The sequence below is a fragment of the Emys orbicularis genome, chromosome 3 (genome assembly GCF_028017835.1).
Source record: "Emys orbicularis isolate rEmyOrb1 chromosome 3, rEmyOrb1.hap1, whole genome shotgun sequence".
Taxonomy (NCBI): Eukaryota; Metazoa; Chordata; order Testudines; family Emydidae; genus Emys; species Emys orbicularis.
In genome coordinates this window covers 158874338-158890868 of record NC_088685.1, presented here as the reverse complement: position 1 = coordinate 158890868, position 16531 = coordinate 158874338, and the positions used below count along the sequence as shown (strand labels likewise).

Here is a 16531-nt window from a genome sequence, read left to right as displayed (position 1 = left end):
AGAACTGGAAGGGACCCTGAAAGATCATCAAGTCCAGCCCCCTGCCTTCAGTAGCAGGACCAAGTACTGATTTTGCCCCAGATCCCTAGGTGCCCCCCTCAAGGATTGAACTCTCAACCCTGGGTTTAGCAAGCCAATGCTCAAACCACTGAGCTACCCCCTCCCCCCACAACTTGACTAATGTGAAACTGAGAGGTTATCTCAGGGCACGTCTTCACTAGCAATGTTAAAGTGCTGCCACGGCAGCGCTTTAACATGGCTGTGTAGTCATGGCACCGGCTCTCCCAGCGCTATAAAAAACCCACCTCCATGAGGGGAATAGCTACCAGCGCTGGGAGCACGGCTACACTGGCACTTTACAGCGCTGCAACTTCCTCACTCGGGTCTGAAAAAACACCCCGAGCACTGCAAGTTTCAGCGCTGTAAAGTGCCAGTGTAGACAAGCCCTTAGGCATGAATTTTGGGTGTGTAACCTTGTTTGGAAAAAATACCATGTAGGGAGGATGTGCCTGTGACGTTGCACCCCATAATGCTTTATGGGAATATGCTTATGAATGTATATATGACATAACTGGAATATGTTTTATGCTACATATGCCATGTAACATATCTCTGTAAAGGTTATGATCTACTGAATATATTCATCCTATTTGTATGCATATGTCATTTTTGTACTCGAAGTTATGAATATTGGCTGTGTACTTGTTTAATTTTAAATAGCCTCAGAGAAGCAGTTAGTCAGCTTCCTGAGAAAAGACTATTCTCAGTAAGTGCCCAATCAATAAACACTTAATCGTCAATGAACTTGGAGACACCAATCCACATCTGAGCGTTCCCAGGAATGTGGCTTGCCTGGTAAGGAACTCAGTCATGCATGGACATGTGACTTGCCCATGTGACTCCAAAACTCCATCTTGTAGCTGGGACTCTACACAGCGGGAGGGAGGGGTGTTCACCCACAAGAGAAAGTCTATTTAAACCCCTGGGAGACTCCTCCATTTTGTCTTCAGTTGGCTCAAGAGATGGCCTCTCCACTCCCAAAGGATACCTGAAAGAAACTGGAACAAAGGACAGTAACCACGGGGGTGTGAGTGATTGCTGGACCCAGACTAGAAGGAGGCTAGTCTGTAAAAGAGGCTTATTGGAACATCTCTGAGGGTGAGATTATATCTGTATTCAGCTTCTTACTGTATTAGGTTTAGACTTGCCTGTTTTATTTTATTTTGCTTGGTAATTCACTTTGTTCTGTCTGTTATCACCTGGAACCACTTAAATCCTACTTTTTGTAATTAATAAAATCACTTTTTACTTATTAAGTATCAGAGGGGTAGCCGTGTTAGTCTGGATCTGTAAAAAGCGACAGAGTCCTGTGGCACCTTAGACGTATTGGAGCATAAGCTTTCGTGGGTGAATATCCACTTTGTCAGACACAGGTAGTGGAAATTTCCGGAGTCAGGTATAAAGATGCAGGCAAGAATATTAATACCTGGCCGGGGGGGGACACAGCTGTGCATATCTCTCTATCAGTGTTATAGAAGGCAAACAATTTATGAGAAAAACGGATTTATTTGGGGTTTGGACCCCATTGGGAGTTGGGCATCTGAGTGTTAGAGTCAGGAACACTTCTTACGGTGTTTCAGTTAAGCCTGCAGTTTGTGGGACGTGGTTCAGACCTGGGTCTGTGTTTGTAGCCAGCAAACGCATCTGGCACAACCAGGCAGGGTTCTGGAGTCCCAAGCTGGCAGGGAAGGCAGGAGCAGGAGTAGTCTTGGTACATCAGTTGGCAGCCCTAAGGGGGTTTCTGTGATCCAACCTGTCACAGTGCCATCAGAGCTGTTCTCTCTCCTATTCTCCTGGCTGAGGTAATCACTACCACAAAGGCTGTTTTCATTGATAGGTAGGTTAGCAAACAGGTAGCCATGGGTTCAAAGCGGGGGCCTAGTCAGTCCTTCCAGTACAGGGTTCAGGTCCCATGTGGGGGTAGGAAGTCGAGATTGAGGGAAGAGGTTTACTATACCCTTGAGGAACCTTTTTGTAGTTGGGTGTGACAGCACAGTGACCCCTCCAGCCCCACTGTGCCACCAGCTCCACTCCAGCCCCAGACACAGCTACGGCCCCGGCCCAGCCGCTGGCCCCCGCTCCAGGGGCTGCAGACACATTCCATTATTGGTAAGGGGGGGGCACAATAGGAAAAGTTTGGGCACTACTTTTGTGTGAAAGAGTCACGGATGCTGGGGAGATTTGTTGGGACATGCACCAAATCTGAAATCTTAGACCATTTCTGCAGGTATGTGTGTTGTGTTGAGGACTTGCTACTGTGTAATAGAACCTCTTGTACCTTTCTTGAACAGGAGCTTTCTAGGTCTTGGAGACAAGCAGGAGCTATGCCTTGAGGCAGAAACTCCCCAAGCTGGGATGTAGGGTACGTCCTTCGTTCTGCAAGAGGAGGTACGGAATGACTGGGAGAGAGATGAGGGGGCACATCCCAAGCTGTGACAGATAAGGGTACCAGGTCAGTCTCGGCCAAGTAGGAGCAATCAGAATGACATGAGCTCCATCCCTTTTTATTTTCAGCAGGACCTTCAACACTAGGGGAAATGGAGGGAAGGCATAGAGAAGATCCCTGTCCCAGAGAAAGAGGAAAGCGTCACCTAAGGAGTGTTGTCCCATCCTCTCTCTGGAGCAATAGTGTGGACACTTCTTGTTCAGGTGAGTGACAAACAGGTTTGTAGACAGCATCCCCATCATCTGAATAGGTCATGAAGTACTGTCAGGTACATCTCCCACTCATGGTTATGTGGGAATTTGTGATTGAGACTGTCTGCTATCGAGTTGTGTGTGCCCAGAAGGTAAGTCGCAGACAGTGTAATATTGTGGGAGATGCATCAATTCCATAATCTCATTGCTTCTGGCAGATTGCAGCGATGTCTTTGCCACTAATTGGCCCTCCTTGATAATGGCCTTGAATGAGTCACGATGTACTTCAAGCATTTTTCAATAAAGTCATTAAGTTTTGAGCAATTAATGCAGGGGTGGGCAAACTTTTTGGCCCTCGGGCCACATCTGGGTATAGAAATTGTACGGCGGGCCATGAATGCTCATGAAATTGGGGTTGGGGTGCAGGAGGGGTGAGGGCTCTGGCTGTGGGTGTGGGCTCCGGGATGGGGACAGAAATGAGGAGTTCAGGACGGGGCTGGGGATGAGAAGTTTGGGGTGCAGGAGGATGCTCTGGGCTGGGATCGAGGGGTTTGGAGGGTGGGAGGGGGTTGGGGCGTGGGGGGAGGCTTAGGGGTGCAGTCTCCAGGCGGCACTTACCTCAAGCGGTTCCCGGAAGCAGTGGCATGTCCCCTCTCCGGATCCTACGCAGAGGCACAGCTAGTCAGCTCTGTTGCACGCTGCCCCAAGCACTGCCCCCGCAGCTCCCATTGGCTGGGATCCACAGCCAATGGGAGCTGCGGGGGCAGTGCTTGGGGCAGCGTGCAGCAGAGCGGACTAGCCGCGCCTGCGCATAGGAGCCAGAGGGGGGTTATGCTGCTGCTTCCGGGAGCTGCGTGGAGTGGCCCCCGACCCTACTCCCTGGCTGAAGCGCCAGAGCGGGGCAAACCCCAGACCACCCCTCCCCAGCAGGAGCTCGAGATCTGGATTAAAATGGCTGGCAGGCCGAATCCGGCCCATGGGCCATAATTTGCCCACCCCTGACTTAATATAATTATATTTCGCGGTGAAGGCCTGGTAATTGACAATACAAAATTGTAGAGTGGCTAAGGAGTATGCTTTTTTACCGAACAGGTCAAGGTGCTTCCAGTCTTTGCATAGGGAGAAGCCCTTGACTGGTGTGGTCAGGCAAGGGAGTTGATGGTGTCCTCCACAATGGAGCTGGGTGGTGGGTGGGACAATGGGAATTCAGATTCCTTGGTGGGGAATTAATATTTTTTGTCTGCTCATTTGCAGGTTGGGGCTACTGATGCCGGGGTTTGCTACATGGTCTTTGCTGGGTCTAAAATGGCCTCATTAATCAGGGCAATCTTTGAGGAAGCTGAAGAATAGAGGATATCAAGGAGTTGATGATGGGTAACCTTGATATCTTCCAATGGAACCTGGAGAGTGTCTGCTACCCTCTTTGCCAGCTCCTGAAGAGACTAAAGTTATCTGCCAAAGACGGTGGAGAAGGAATGACGGCTTCATCTGGAGGAGGAGGATATGGTCACCTGCTCCTCACTACCGGCTTCCTGGTCCTCTAAGTATTGAACAGTTCCGAAGCCCTGGATGATGCGGCATGTGTGAGGGTTCTCCGGTGAGGCTCGAAGTTCAAGAGGCATGCTGGCAGTGTGCTGCCCAAGGTCCCAATATGGTCATTAGGGTGATGGCATAGAGCCCAGTGGTGGTGCCCATGGGTGGTTGTACCAGGATGGTGGTGGTGCAACCTGTGGGTATATCCTTGGGCTCTGTTGAAGCTTGGGAGGAGTACTGCAACACTACCTCCTCAGGCTGTCTGAACCCTCACTAGAGAGTGGAGGAGCATGGCAGCGTGGATACCTCCTGTGCTTGGCAGAGGCTCAGTGAAGAGATCTCAGTAGTGAGAGGAAGGGACATCCAGAGGCCTTTTGCACAGGACCGGCTCTAGGCACCAGCAAAGCAATTCCAGGGGCGGCATTCCGGCCATTTTGTTTGTTTGTTTGAGCAGTTGGGCGCTTGGAGTGGCAAATTTTTTGCTTGGGATGGCAAAAAACCTAGAGCCAGCCCTGCTTTTGCATGTTAGAATTCCGCTGGTACCAATCATCCTGGTGTTGGTGATCTCTGCACCACTTGTTCTGGGACCGGGTGAGCCGTCACTGATGGTACCAATGGGGGTTGCATACCTGGAGTAGCTTTTTGGAGGAGTGCTTACTCCTGTCCATTGGTGCCGATGAGTCAGTGCCCGTGCCCATCGGGTTCATGGGCCTGCCAGCAGTACTGGTTGCTGGTGGTCTCTGAGAGCCATGGGTGTCAGACTGAGATGGCTTTGGTGTCAGTGATATTGAGCTAGATGGTGATCACTTATGACTATCTCAGGGCTCACTGCTCTCTTAGATAATTTGTGAAAGGGGGCTGTAGTCTGCTTTTTTGACCCACAGCCCTTAAGATGTAGAAGACTGTAGGGAGGACTCACATCTACCAGCCAACTAGGGTCAGAGAGCTGCCTTGATGAAGATAATCTTCTGACAGAGCTCTGTCTTCGCAGGATCCTGGGCCGACTTGTTGGCAACGACCACACTTTTGTTGTATGTGGCTGTCCCGGAGGCAGAAAATGGACTGAGTGTACTTATCTGTGACCAGGATAGCCTCTTTACAGGCATACCCTGTTGGGGGAAAAGGTTCCTGACAGGGAAGAAAAATGAAGTCTCTCCTTTTTTTAAAAGGATAAAATAAAAGGGAAAAAAAACTAGAACTATAACCAAGAGACTAACTATAGGTATATAGATTAAAACAATAGTCTTTATGAACTGCTAATGGCTCCATCTCTAGCCAAGGGTGGTTGAGCAGGAACTGAGATGGGTTAGCCTACGTGTGCTGACTAGCCTCGTGGCACAGCACAAGGAGAGACAGCATAGTCGTGGTCCCAACAGATACTGCTACTAAAGTCCTCTGATCAGCAGTGCAGGGATGCAAGCACACCCACAGTGGAGCAGGCATAGGGACACTACTCAAAGCAGCAGCAGAGGATAGCTTTTGTCAAGTATGGGGAAGGTTTTAATGAAGATGATCCATCCCCCATCCAGGCACAGGACAGCCTTCTCAGCACAGAGGAGTTTAGATAATGTACTCCTCCCCCCCCACCACACTTTTTTTTGCAATTTTTCAGGCATTGAACAAAACATTAGCTAATATTAATTTTGCTAAAAAAAAAAAGTATTTTAACATACATTGTCTGACAATTTCACTGCCCAAACACACAAATGTTAGTCTTCCAGATGCCCATCTGCTTCCAAAAGTTAATTAAAAGCAAGCTGACCCTTTACATTTCAAGTTGCTTCATATTTCTGTCCTTTATAAAAGTCTTTGGGGAGGTTAAGCTAAACTTAAAGTTTAGCTATAAAACATTACATTGTAATCCAATGAAAGTTAGTTTACTAGCAAGGCACCAGTACAAAAGCCACTTTTCCAGTGTTATCCAAAAGCATTTATTTATAGGTTTACCTTCAAGTGCTGGTTATACGGATATAAAGGAAGCATAGTTGACAAAAAAGTGACTAGTTACATGGTACAGTAAGCCAACTATTTTGTCAAAGGCCCCAAACAAGTTAATTCTTTGTAAATACTTAACCTTTTGTAGGGAGGCTGTAAATTTAAGCCACTGATATTTACGAATTAACCAAATACAGACAGGGCCTACATTTTCAAAAGTGACTCAAGTTGGTCACCCAGAACCACGAGGCCAATATTCAGAAAATAAGCATCTACTCCCCTTGCAATCAGGCCCTTTTAAAGTGGCTCAAGAAGGGTAACCAAAGAATGGAAACATAGGCCAGAACAGTCCTTCAGCCTCCCTTGTACAGACCACCACTTAGTGAAGGCTAAAAGTTTGGCTCCAGCTTTTATGACAGACATACAAGGTTGGGAACTGCTGTTTTGCATCAGATTTTTAAAGATGCAAATAAGCACTTTTGAAAAAGCCCTCTTGGCACCTTTAGAAATCTGGCCCTATAAAAAGATCATCAAAATGGCAGAAGGGGCATCAGCATAATTTTCTGTTTATCAGTTATTCTTCACAGAAAGTGTCTATGGTATCTGCATTTTTGGAGATAGGGAAGCAAAAAGGATCAAGGCAGGATTAGAAGATGCAGAAATGTACAGAGCCCACTAAAAAGTATGGCTGGAGAACAGGAAGATACTAACCTACAACATATGGGAAAGGTTTGTTTGTGTTAATGCAATTTGGTTTTTGTTAATTCTTCATTTTAACTACACCATTAAATGTGCACAAATGACTAAACTGGTTACAATAGCTGTATTTCCCTGTTCAGGAGACACCTAGCCATCTGTATACCTCAGGTGATATTTTTCCTAGTTATCTGCAGTAATAATTATATTCATTTTCAAGGTGGAATAGGTAGTGGTCAGAAGATCTGCCAATTATAAGGGCAGCCCTAAGGGTTAGGATCCCTGAAGGGACTCAGGCATTGCAATGCTAAGCATCACAGCACCTAATGTCAGATGCCTAAACAATCACAGGAACACTAATTGCCAAAGCGGAGTTAGGCCCCTAGACTGCCTACAATGAATGGGGAAGAGATAGGCATCTTAGAATGCAATCCACAAAAACCAGTACCCTAGGCAGGGAGCACCTAAGCTAACCCATGGGAGAGGCTAATGACGTAAGTGTCCCTCTCTGAGAGGGGTAGGGCTAAGTCTAGGCTACAGGCTGCCTCATTTTAGCAATCCACAAATGGTAACCAGCTGTCTAGAGGTAGCTTAGGAACCTAAATGGTTTTTATAGTAATGGGGGGGGGGGGTGAAGAGAAAAAAGGCAGCACCATCATTACCACCAATGCAGTAGGTGGTCTCAGCATCTACTGGCCTGCATACACCATAGGTAGACAAAACCTTTTTTACCCTGCTTTGTGAATCAGTTTAGGGCTTAAGACAGTAGTGCACATGCCCACAGGCAGAAACCTAAACTCATTCAGGGTACAAGTTCCTAAGTGCTTAGGTGCAAACAGCATTCATAGTAGAGCCTAAACTAGGAGTGAGGTGCCTAGTGTGTTTTCACAAATACAGGTGACTGACATTAATAAAACAAAACTCACTTAATGAGGCTTTAAAAGCTAAACAAGCCCAGTCAGCCATACCAGGCTAGTGGAGGTTTTTGCACTAGGCTCTAAACACACTTGTCTTCAGATTATTCTGCCACTATTTTCCTAAATACTAACACTTAGGGGAATAACCATATACCCAGGAAATTAGTCAGATAATCACTACTTTAGTCCCCAATATCAGTAAGAGTGGTTCATAAAAAGCAGCAGCCTCATGAAGTAGTTTTTAAAACTAGTGGTAGTGAGATAGTCACTGTTGATAAGAACCTAGATCTGCCACTGCTTTGATTCAGCAGTGAATTAGCCCTCAAGGCAGATTCAATCACTATTAACTGCTGTTTAGAAGTTTATTTTCTCCCCTACTGCTCACCCCCAAGACGTTCAGAGACAGAAATCAGTTGAAAACACATTTAATGAAACAAGACTTAGAAGTAACTAAGCTAACATGATTAACTTATCAAGTATGAACTTTAATACTATAATTGACTAAGTTATGAGCATGGAATGGGCAGCACAGGACAAGCCAGAAGTGTAAATAGTATCGTTTATAGGTCTAAATAGACAAGCCAGGAACAGGTGTCTGAGTACAAGATTTGTTAGCAGCTGTGAAATAAGTATTATAAAACAAACTTAAGTACTATTATACACATACACTGAGCATATTGAATCATGTCTTTTGTATATTAGTTACACCAATGACTGTTAGAATGTTTAGCTAGTGGTAGTCTAATTGGTCTGAAGAGGTCTGTTTTAGGATACACCAATGCATTCTTGTAGATGTCTGAAGTTTAATAATTCAGGATACAAATAAACTTCTTTTCAAGTAGCTGATACAAGAAATTCTTGCTAAATATCCCAGATCTTGCTTTGTAGAGTCTTTTGGTTGGCAGAAGTTTAATCCTGTTTCACATCACCCTTTAATTTCCTTTTCATGCGTGAGTAAGGGCTGATTGTGTCATCCATTACAAAGTCATAAAGCACTTTTATCCAGGAGTTATATTGTGGAAGATTATCATAGTATTCAGCTGCTATTTTCTTCACCTAAGAGGAAAAAAATTAAAGGTTTATTCACATTTGCTAAGCTCAAAACTTCTTCCCCTCCAGTGTTTCTGCCAGTACTTCTAGAAGCAGGAGAACAAAGTCTTTAAACAACTGGGAGTGCTAAGAAATTTACTTTTAGTGGCATTAGCTGAAGATTATAAATTTAGACATTCTAGGTTGTCTGTTTCAAATTTAAAAGTAAATGGATTTTTTTAAACATTAAACCTGTATTTTTTAAAAAAGGAGATTTTATTCACCCAATGTGGAGCTATCAGAGTTTTAACACCCACTGTAGGGAGAATGCAAAGCTGTTTTAATGCCCAAGGCCAGCAGCTTGCAGGGAAGGCCTTTTAGGTACTCCTAAACTAACAGAGGTGTGATCTACATGGGATATTCAGGTAGTCATGGTTCTTTGCTTTGTCCAGACAGTATGTTACACCCCGCCCCCCCAAAAAAGTGCTGCTGGTCTGCTTTTGTTTATCTGATTGAGGCTATGGCTACACTACAGAGCTTACAGTGGCACAGCTGCACCACTGTAGCACTGCTAGTGCAGACACTAAGCAGATGGGAGAGAGGTCTCCCATCAACTTAATCACTCCAGCCCCCAAGACCAGCAGTAGCTATGTTGGCGGGAGAAGTTCTCCTGCCAACACAGTGCTGTCCACACCAGTGTTAGGTTGGTGTAACTTAAGTCACTCAGGAAGGTGGTAGTGTGTACATAGCCTCAGACTGAACTAGAACCCAGTGGTGTGACACTTGGTACATAAAAACATAAGTTCACCCAACAGTGGTCCAAGGAGTTTATACTCAGAATAAGAACAGGGTCTAGAAGCAAGGGGACCAAAGTATTGAAGACAGCTGACTGGGTCCTGAATCAGGAACAATCAAGCAGTTGGGACAGAGCTGAAATGGGGATGTGGGTAGGGAAGAGAGGAGAAAAAAAGCTTGAAAGTTTGGGTCTGCTATTGAGACAACTGGTCTGGCATGAGCTAATCTTGAAATAGCACATTTGAAGCCCCTGATTATAATCAGTCAGGGCAGATATATTGGTGCAGTAACAGCTGATGAACTGCTCTGAAACTCAAGACTAATAGTCAGGGCAACCTGTGGTACTTATTGACCTAGTAGGTTTTCCAGGTGCCTATCAATACAGTACAGCAAGCAGCCTAGGTACTTCAGATGCATCTGAGACAATCAATGCTTTCTGGACACTGAATTCAGAATGTTGAGATATGGATTGTCTAACTGGTCTTCTCACAGATAAGATTGACCCAGGGTAGAAATCCCTTAAAATGCCATGATTAATGATTCCAGAGGGAGAGGAGGCATAAATATTCCCAGTTCAAAACCTGCAGAAAGGCCAGTCGTTCCCCCCCGCCCCAGAGTGTGGTTTGCATTAAGTATTCCAAAGGGGATTTATTAATATGTTATGCAACGTTACTATTTGCTTTTTGAACTGCAACTACCTTATAGGAATGTAAAATACTAAAGAAATTATGTAATGTGATTGAAGACAGACTTGCGTATAATGGCTACTTGAAGGATTTATCAGATTCTATTGTAGGACATAGGAATTAAGTCTTAAAATTGCTAAACAGTTGCATCTCCACAAATGATAGTAGTGTTGACAAAAAACAATGGTAACAAATACTGTCTCCATTGCAGCTTCATCAGCGGAAGCTGTATCAGTTAGGAACTAGTCTGAAAATTCTCAGTTGATGTGGCCAGTGTGCTGCATTTGAGGCAGTATGTGTGCAGTTAAATTAGCATGCAGATATAGAAAAGCTTTAATTAATGTTTGTGGTAGGATGATCCATCAAGAATTTGGAAGCTCCCAAATGTTAATCTGAGGTAAACAAGTTTAGTTTTTGCTTGTTAACAGGAAGCTGTTAATCAGTTTGCTAAAAATAGTCAAGAGAAGCATCCCTATGTAAGCAGAAAGGATCAGACTAGCTATGCAAGCTTTTACTTGAGAAATGCTCAAATTAAAATGCAGTCTTTTTAAAAGAAGGTAGTTTCACTGTCCTTGTTTCCTCCCATTTTTGTTGTTTTATAATGAGTTATGTTTCTCTTCTACTGCTGTGTGGGAAACAGGAACCAAAATGTGAGAAACTGAATTATTACACAAAAAACAAAGTATGCAAGGTGCTGTCAAGTACTACCCAGTAGGCAAATAGAAGAGAAACAGATTGTAAGGCTGGATGGGGGAAGGACAATTAGAAGTAACACTTAAGATTGCTTTAATAGACAATTATTTCACATAATGTAGTTTTAAGTCTATAGTGGATAGTTAAGGATTTGTTAGTCTCTAAGGTGCCACAAGTACTCCTGTTATTTTTGCTGCTTTAAGTATCCTACTTCAACCAAAAAGGAACTAAAACAGGGGTAAGCAAACTACCGCCCAGATCCGGCCTGCCAGCTGTTTTAATCCAGCCCTTGAGCTCCAGCTGGGGAGCAGGTTTGGGGGCCGCTCCATGCAGCTCCCGGAAGCAGCAGCATGGCCCCCTCTGGCTCCTATGCATAATGGGAGCTGCAGGGGCAGTGCCTGCAAACAGGGCAAGGCACAGCTGAGCTGCCTGGCCACACCTCCATCTAGGAGGCGGAGAAGAGAAATGTGCCCCCAACCCCCTGCCCTGATCCCCCCTCCTGCTCTCTGAACCCCTTGGTCCCAGCCTGGAGCCCCTTCTGCACCCCAACCCCCTCCTTGCCAGCCCCACCCCAACACCTGCACCCCACCCCACTGCCCCCTCCTGCACCTTGAACTCCTCATTTCTGGCCCCACCCCAGAGCCAGCACCCCCAGCCAAAGCCCCCTCTCTCCTCCATCTCAACCCCAATTTCATGAGCATCCATGGCCCGCCATACAATTTCTATACCCAGATGTAGCCCTCGGGCCAAAAAGTTTGCCCACCCCTGAACTTAAACAAGCACTGATGTAAATTTCAGTTTACCATTAGCTTTATATATTCTTGAAAGTGTACTTACCAATGGAAGGTTCTTGCCAGGAATATTGGGAAAGTCATGGTGTTCATTGTGGTAGCCAACATTAAAAGTGAGCAAATTAAGTGGCCCATAATAGGAGTAAGTCTCATGTCCCTTTAAGAACATGTAATGTTCAGCTATGAAGTGTCCTGAAATTGGATGCAACCCCAGTCCAAGTATCGATCCTGCAACCATGTAGAAGGCTGATTTAATTCCCAAGTAGTAGTATATTACAACATCAAAAGAGAGCTGAGCCAACAAGTTGATGATTTCCAATCGAGAAATTGGTTTGGGATTGATGCAGAGAGGTCGAATAGCATAGAAAAAAGGCTGAAGAACAATCCATATGAACTTCCTAAAACGAGTACAGAAAAACCAGCCTTCAAAGTCAGTAGGAATGTCCACATCAATTCCATCACCTCCTAGATAGCGATGATGATCCATGTGGTATCTCTTGAAAGATATAGAGTATGGGAGGCCAAGAGGGAGATTGGCAAATATTCCAAACCACCGATTCCACATAGCTCTGCAATTGCCAAAGGCACCATTGTGAGAGATCTCATGAATAGCCAGAGTCATTGAGTGACTGATGCAGCTGCCAAAAACGTAAGCCCAGAACATAACCCATTTCCAGTCCAAGTCTTTAACTAGATAAAACGCAATCAACTGTGCAAGAACCATCAGTACAACCACCCATATCAAGTTGTAGTCTGGCTTCATTAAAGCTTTTATTTCTGGATGTTTCGCTGTTATGGGGAGAAGAAAAATAGTTAAATGCAAAGAGAAAAATGTCACAAGTACACTTTAGTAGAGCCAAAAAATTTTCAGCCACACAAACAACTTACTAGTACACCCTCCTTCTCCCCTCACCCCCAAAAATTGATTCTATTAAGTTGAGTGGACTCATTCCTTAAGTCTTCCTACATTTCTGGCAATTCAGTTACATTAGTAGTTTGCATGTACATGTTGGGAATTGTTTGACTGCTGTAGGCATATGTGCATGCCTGAAATATTGAGCAAGATCAAAGAGTGCTGCTGTAGTTTAGTGGTATTTGGTGTTTTATTCTAGAAACCCAAAGTCTCTTAATACTTAGCATGCACTTCCACAGTTTGTTACAGATTTAAATTAATCATACATCTGAGGGACAAATATTACGCCCTTTTTAGGGATGAGAAAATTAAAGAAGATAAGCAACTTCATACTCATCTTGGGCAGACATGTAAAGATTCCTATTTATGAATTGTCATTTCTACTTCAGTAATTAAGCTTCTGAAAGCACTTATTTGCACTAATATCCCTTTAAGACAGTGTACAAGCAGCATGTTACACAACCCACCTAAGATTTATAGTCCCTGCTAGAGTTGCATACATCAACATTGCTGCCAGATATTAAACATTATATTTCAGGCTCTACACCAGCTTTTACCATAGGCACAGCCAGGGAAGATGGCTTGGGAAGCTGTAGCAAAACAAGGCAGACAATCCAAATTGCAGAGGTCAGCATGGTAAGGGGGCAGGGAGCAGGGGGGGGTTGGATAAGGGGCAGACGGTCCTGGGGGGCAGACAGGGGATGGGGTTGGAAAGGGGGTGGGGTCCCAGGGGCTGTTAGGGGCAGGGGTGTGGATAGGGGTCAGGGCAGTTGGTGGGGTGGATAGGAGGTGGGGTCCCAGGGGGTGGTTGGAGCTGGGGTCCCAGGGGGAGGTCAGTGGTTCTGAGGGGGGCAGTCAGGGGGAAGGAAGTGTGAGGGGGCAGATAGGGGGCGGAGGCCAGGCTGTCTGGGGAGGCACAGCCTTCCCTACCCCACCCTCCATACAGTTTTTGCAATCCCAATGTGGCCCTCGGGCCAAAAAGTTTGCCCACCCCTGGCCTAAGTGGTTATGGACAAGGAGACAATGTGGTCCAACCTTGATGCAACTTCCTGAGACTTAGTATTTTTTACTTCCCAGAACAGACAGCCTCAGCTAATATAATTGCCCTCCCTCCACATCCCACTCTTGGGATGACTTGGTTGTGCAGAGGTGTAAGCTAAACTTAGTTTAGGCAAATCTGAACCACTGTCATAAAGCTAGTTGCAAATTAGTCAAAGTACTGACTATTTTGCACACTTCAGGGGTTTAATGCTGACCTTTTAAACCCTAAAGTAACCTCTGCATTTGGTATAGTAGTGTTTCCCAATCAAGAAAATGAAAATGAAACCAATCCCCACCCATCACCATCAGTTAACGGCAGACCCACTGTAATTTATGTGGGGTGTTTCTTTTTAGCAATTTGCGTTCTATGTAGATGCCAAAAAAATTAATCAGGGTTTTAGCAGGCTTTTTATTTATATTTTACACATACATACACACACAGTAACAAGTAATGTTTTTGTAATATTCCCTAGTGCACTTTAATGTAGCACTGCTTCAAACACCACTACATTCACACACAGGTGGGAACCTTTAGTGCACACCAGCAGGGTCTACATGGACAAACTAATGCACAACACACTAGTGCACTTTAGAAGTCACACCCCAGTTGTCTGCATTACTGCTCTGTGTAGACAAGAACATAAGAAAGGCCGTACCGGGTCAGACCAAAGGTCCATCTAGCCCAGTATCCTGTCTACTGACAGTGGCCAATGCCAAGTGCCCCAGAGGGAGTGAACCTAACAGGCAATGATCAAGTGATCTCTCTCCTGTCATTAATCTCCACCCTCTGACCGACAGAGACTAAGGACACCATTCCTTACCCGTCCTGGCTAATAGCCATTAATGGACTTAACCACCATGAATTTATCCAGTTCTCTTTTAAACTCTGTTATAGTCCTAGCCTTCACAACCTCATCAGGTAAGGAGTTCCACAAGTTGACTGTGCGCTGCGTGAAGAAGAACTTCCTTTTATTTGTTTTAAACCTGCTGCCTATTAAAGCACTCAGATACAAGTGCTCATTGCCAGTGTTAACTGAAAAAACACCCCAATTTAAAAGAAGGGAAGTGTTCACCCAGTAACAACTGATCAGAAGCCCTATTTAAGTCTGCTCTTTGGAAACACTGTAGTATAGTCACCACTTCCCTTCCCACTACCCTACAAGCACTGTCAGTTTCATATATAACTGATCACATCCATCACTACACTACACACGCCAACAGTACACATCATGAAAATGCCTCCTTCACGCTTTCCATCTCAACCAGCTCTTCTGCCAGCAAGATCAAAATACAAAAATCACTTTTTTTAGGGCTTTTTTTCTCCTCCTCCTCTCCTTCACGTGTGCATCATGTGTGTACAATTTCCCAGGCAATCAGTTTTAACAAGAAATATTCCGGAGACGTTTCTGGAAGCCAGCGCGTTAGCTAGAAAGAGGCTTTCAACCGCAGTGAGTTTACTTGAGGAAGGCATGACAGTTTGACGAGGGTCTGACCCACACGACAATCCCCTCCCCCGAATCAGCTGAGCGGAAGACGTCTCAAAATGACTCCGAGGAGCCTCCCCGTGCCCCGCAGAGCCGCTGGCCAGGAGGGCGGATCTGCAGGGTTGACTCCGGCCTCTGGACAGTCCAGAAACGCCTCATTCCGGGGCTCTGCTCGCGGGCAGCCGAGCGAGGCGTCCCTCCCCCCCCCCCAGCAGGGCGGGGGGAAGTCCTGGCGGTAATCGCGCTGCCCCCCGGACGGAGGAAGGAGCGGTGTCTAGCGGGTCACGGATGGGGTGGGCCCTTCGAGGCGCCTGAAGAGCTCGGCCTCCGAGCCTGTCTCAAGGGGCCGACCCGTGTGTCACCCGCCTGCCCCCCTTCCGCGGCAGCCATTTTACCAAGCTCGCCACCCCCGGCGAGCCCCGAAACGGGCTCCCTCGGCGCTGGGGACACAAACGCCGCCTCCCCTGGACGGGGCCGCTCCGTCCCGCAGGCAGCGCCCCTCCCGCGTGCAGAGCGACAAGCGCAGGCTGCCAGCGGACACGGCGACCCTGGGGGCGGCCAGTTCCCTGTGGGGAGGCATCAGGCCCTTCCCCCGCCGGCGGAACGGGTAGAGCCCAGGGCACCACCGGCCCTGACAGCGAGCCGGCTGGGGAGACACATGCGCCGCCAGCAGGACGCCCCGGCGCTGAGGGGAAGCTGCCCGGGCCCCTCGCTCACCTAGGATCGCCTTGCGGCGATCGGCGTGGGGCTGGTCCGTGTAAACCCACTCGAAGTCCTCCCGAGCCACCGCGTTCCCCATCGCTGCAGCGCCGCGCCCTTCCCGACACCCCCTCAGCCGACTCGACTCGCACACAGACGGGACGCGGCTGCGACGCACCCCCTTTATAAAGAGAGGAGGTGTCTCGCCGGCTACACCCTCGCTGCTGCTGATTGGCCGGGGGTTGATGACATCACTCACACCCCGTGCTAACCCCGTTTCTACCGATTTCCCCTCCCCCTTTGTTGTCTACGAATATTTACAAAGATTTTAAATGATTAAATAACGGTGTTTGCAGACAACGTTCGGGGCCCCAAGGGGCGGGGCAAGAAATGACGTAGGCGTCGGCGGGAGGCTAGTGAAGGAGGACCGTTAGGTAGTTGGCTGGGGCGGGGAAGCAGCGGCGCGAGCGTTTCGCGGGATGGCCGCCCCAGGGGAGCCCGTCAGAGGGGCCCGTCAGCCCGTCACCCTCCCCGGGCAGGGGGGCGACTGAGGAGCGGAGTGAGGCGCAGAATTTGACCCCTGCGGGAGTCACCGCCTCCCCATCGCCCCTCCCCCAGACCC

The 16531-nt window shown here is 46.9% G+C and overlaps 1 protein-coding gene across 1 annotated transcript; it reads right to left on the bottom strand.

Annotated features, from left to right (window-relative positions):
- Nucleotides 1-8189: 8189 nt before the first annotated feature.
- DEGS1 (delta 4-desaturase, sphingolipid 1) lies at nucleotides 8190-16108 on the bottom strand. The gene is made up of 3 exons (XM_065400995.1): nucleotides 15928-16108; nucleotides 11819-12561; nucleotides 8190-8834 (listed from the first exon to the last, which is right to left on the bottom strand). Exons 1-3 carry the CDS (start codon nucleotides 16007-16009, stop codon nucleotides 8688-8690), a joined length of 972 nt encoding a protein of 323 aa, XP_065257067.1. The 5' UTR covers nucleotides 16010-16108; the 3' UTR covers nucleotides 8190-8687.
- Nucleotides 16109-16531: the final 423 nt, after the last annotated feature.

Bases quoted from the DNA above. Each gene is read 5' to 3' on its own strand.
- DEGS1 (XM_065400995.1), bottom strand. From the start codon at position 16,009: ATGGGGAACGCGGTGGCTCGGGAGGACTTCGAGTGGGTTTACACGGAC. The intron at 12,562-15,927 runs GTGAGCGAGGGG...TCCCCATAACAG, and splicing joins TCGCCGCAAGGCGATCCTAG to CGAAACATCCAGAAATAAAA. The intron at 8,835-11,818 runs GTAAGTACACTT...TTTTCCTCTTAG, and splicing joins CTGGCAAGAACCTTCCATTG to GTGAAGAAAATAGCAGCTGA.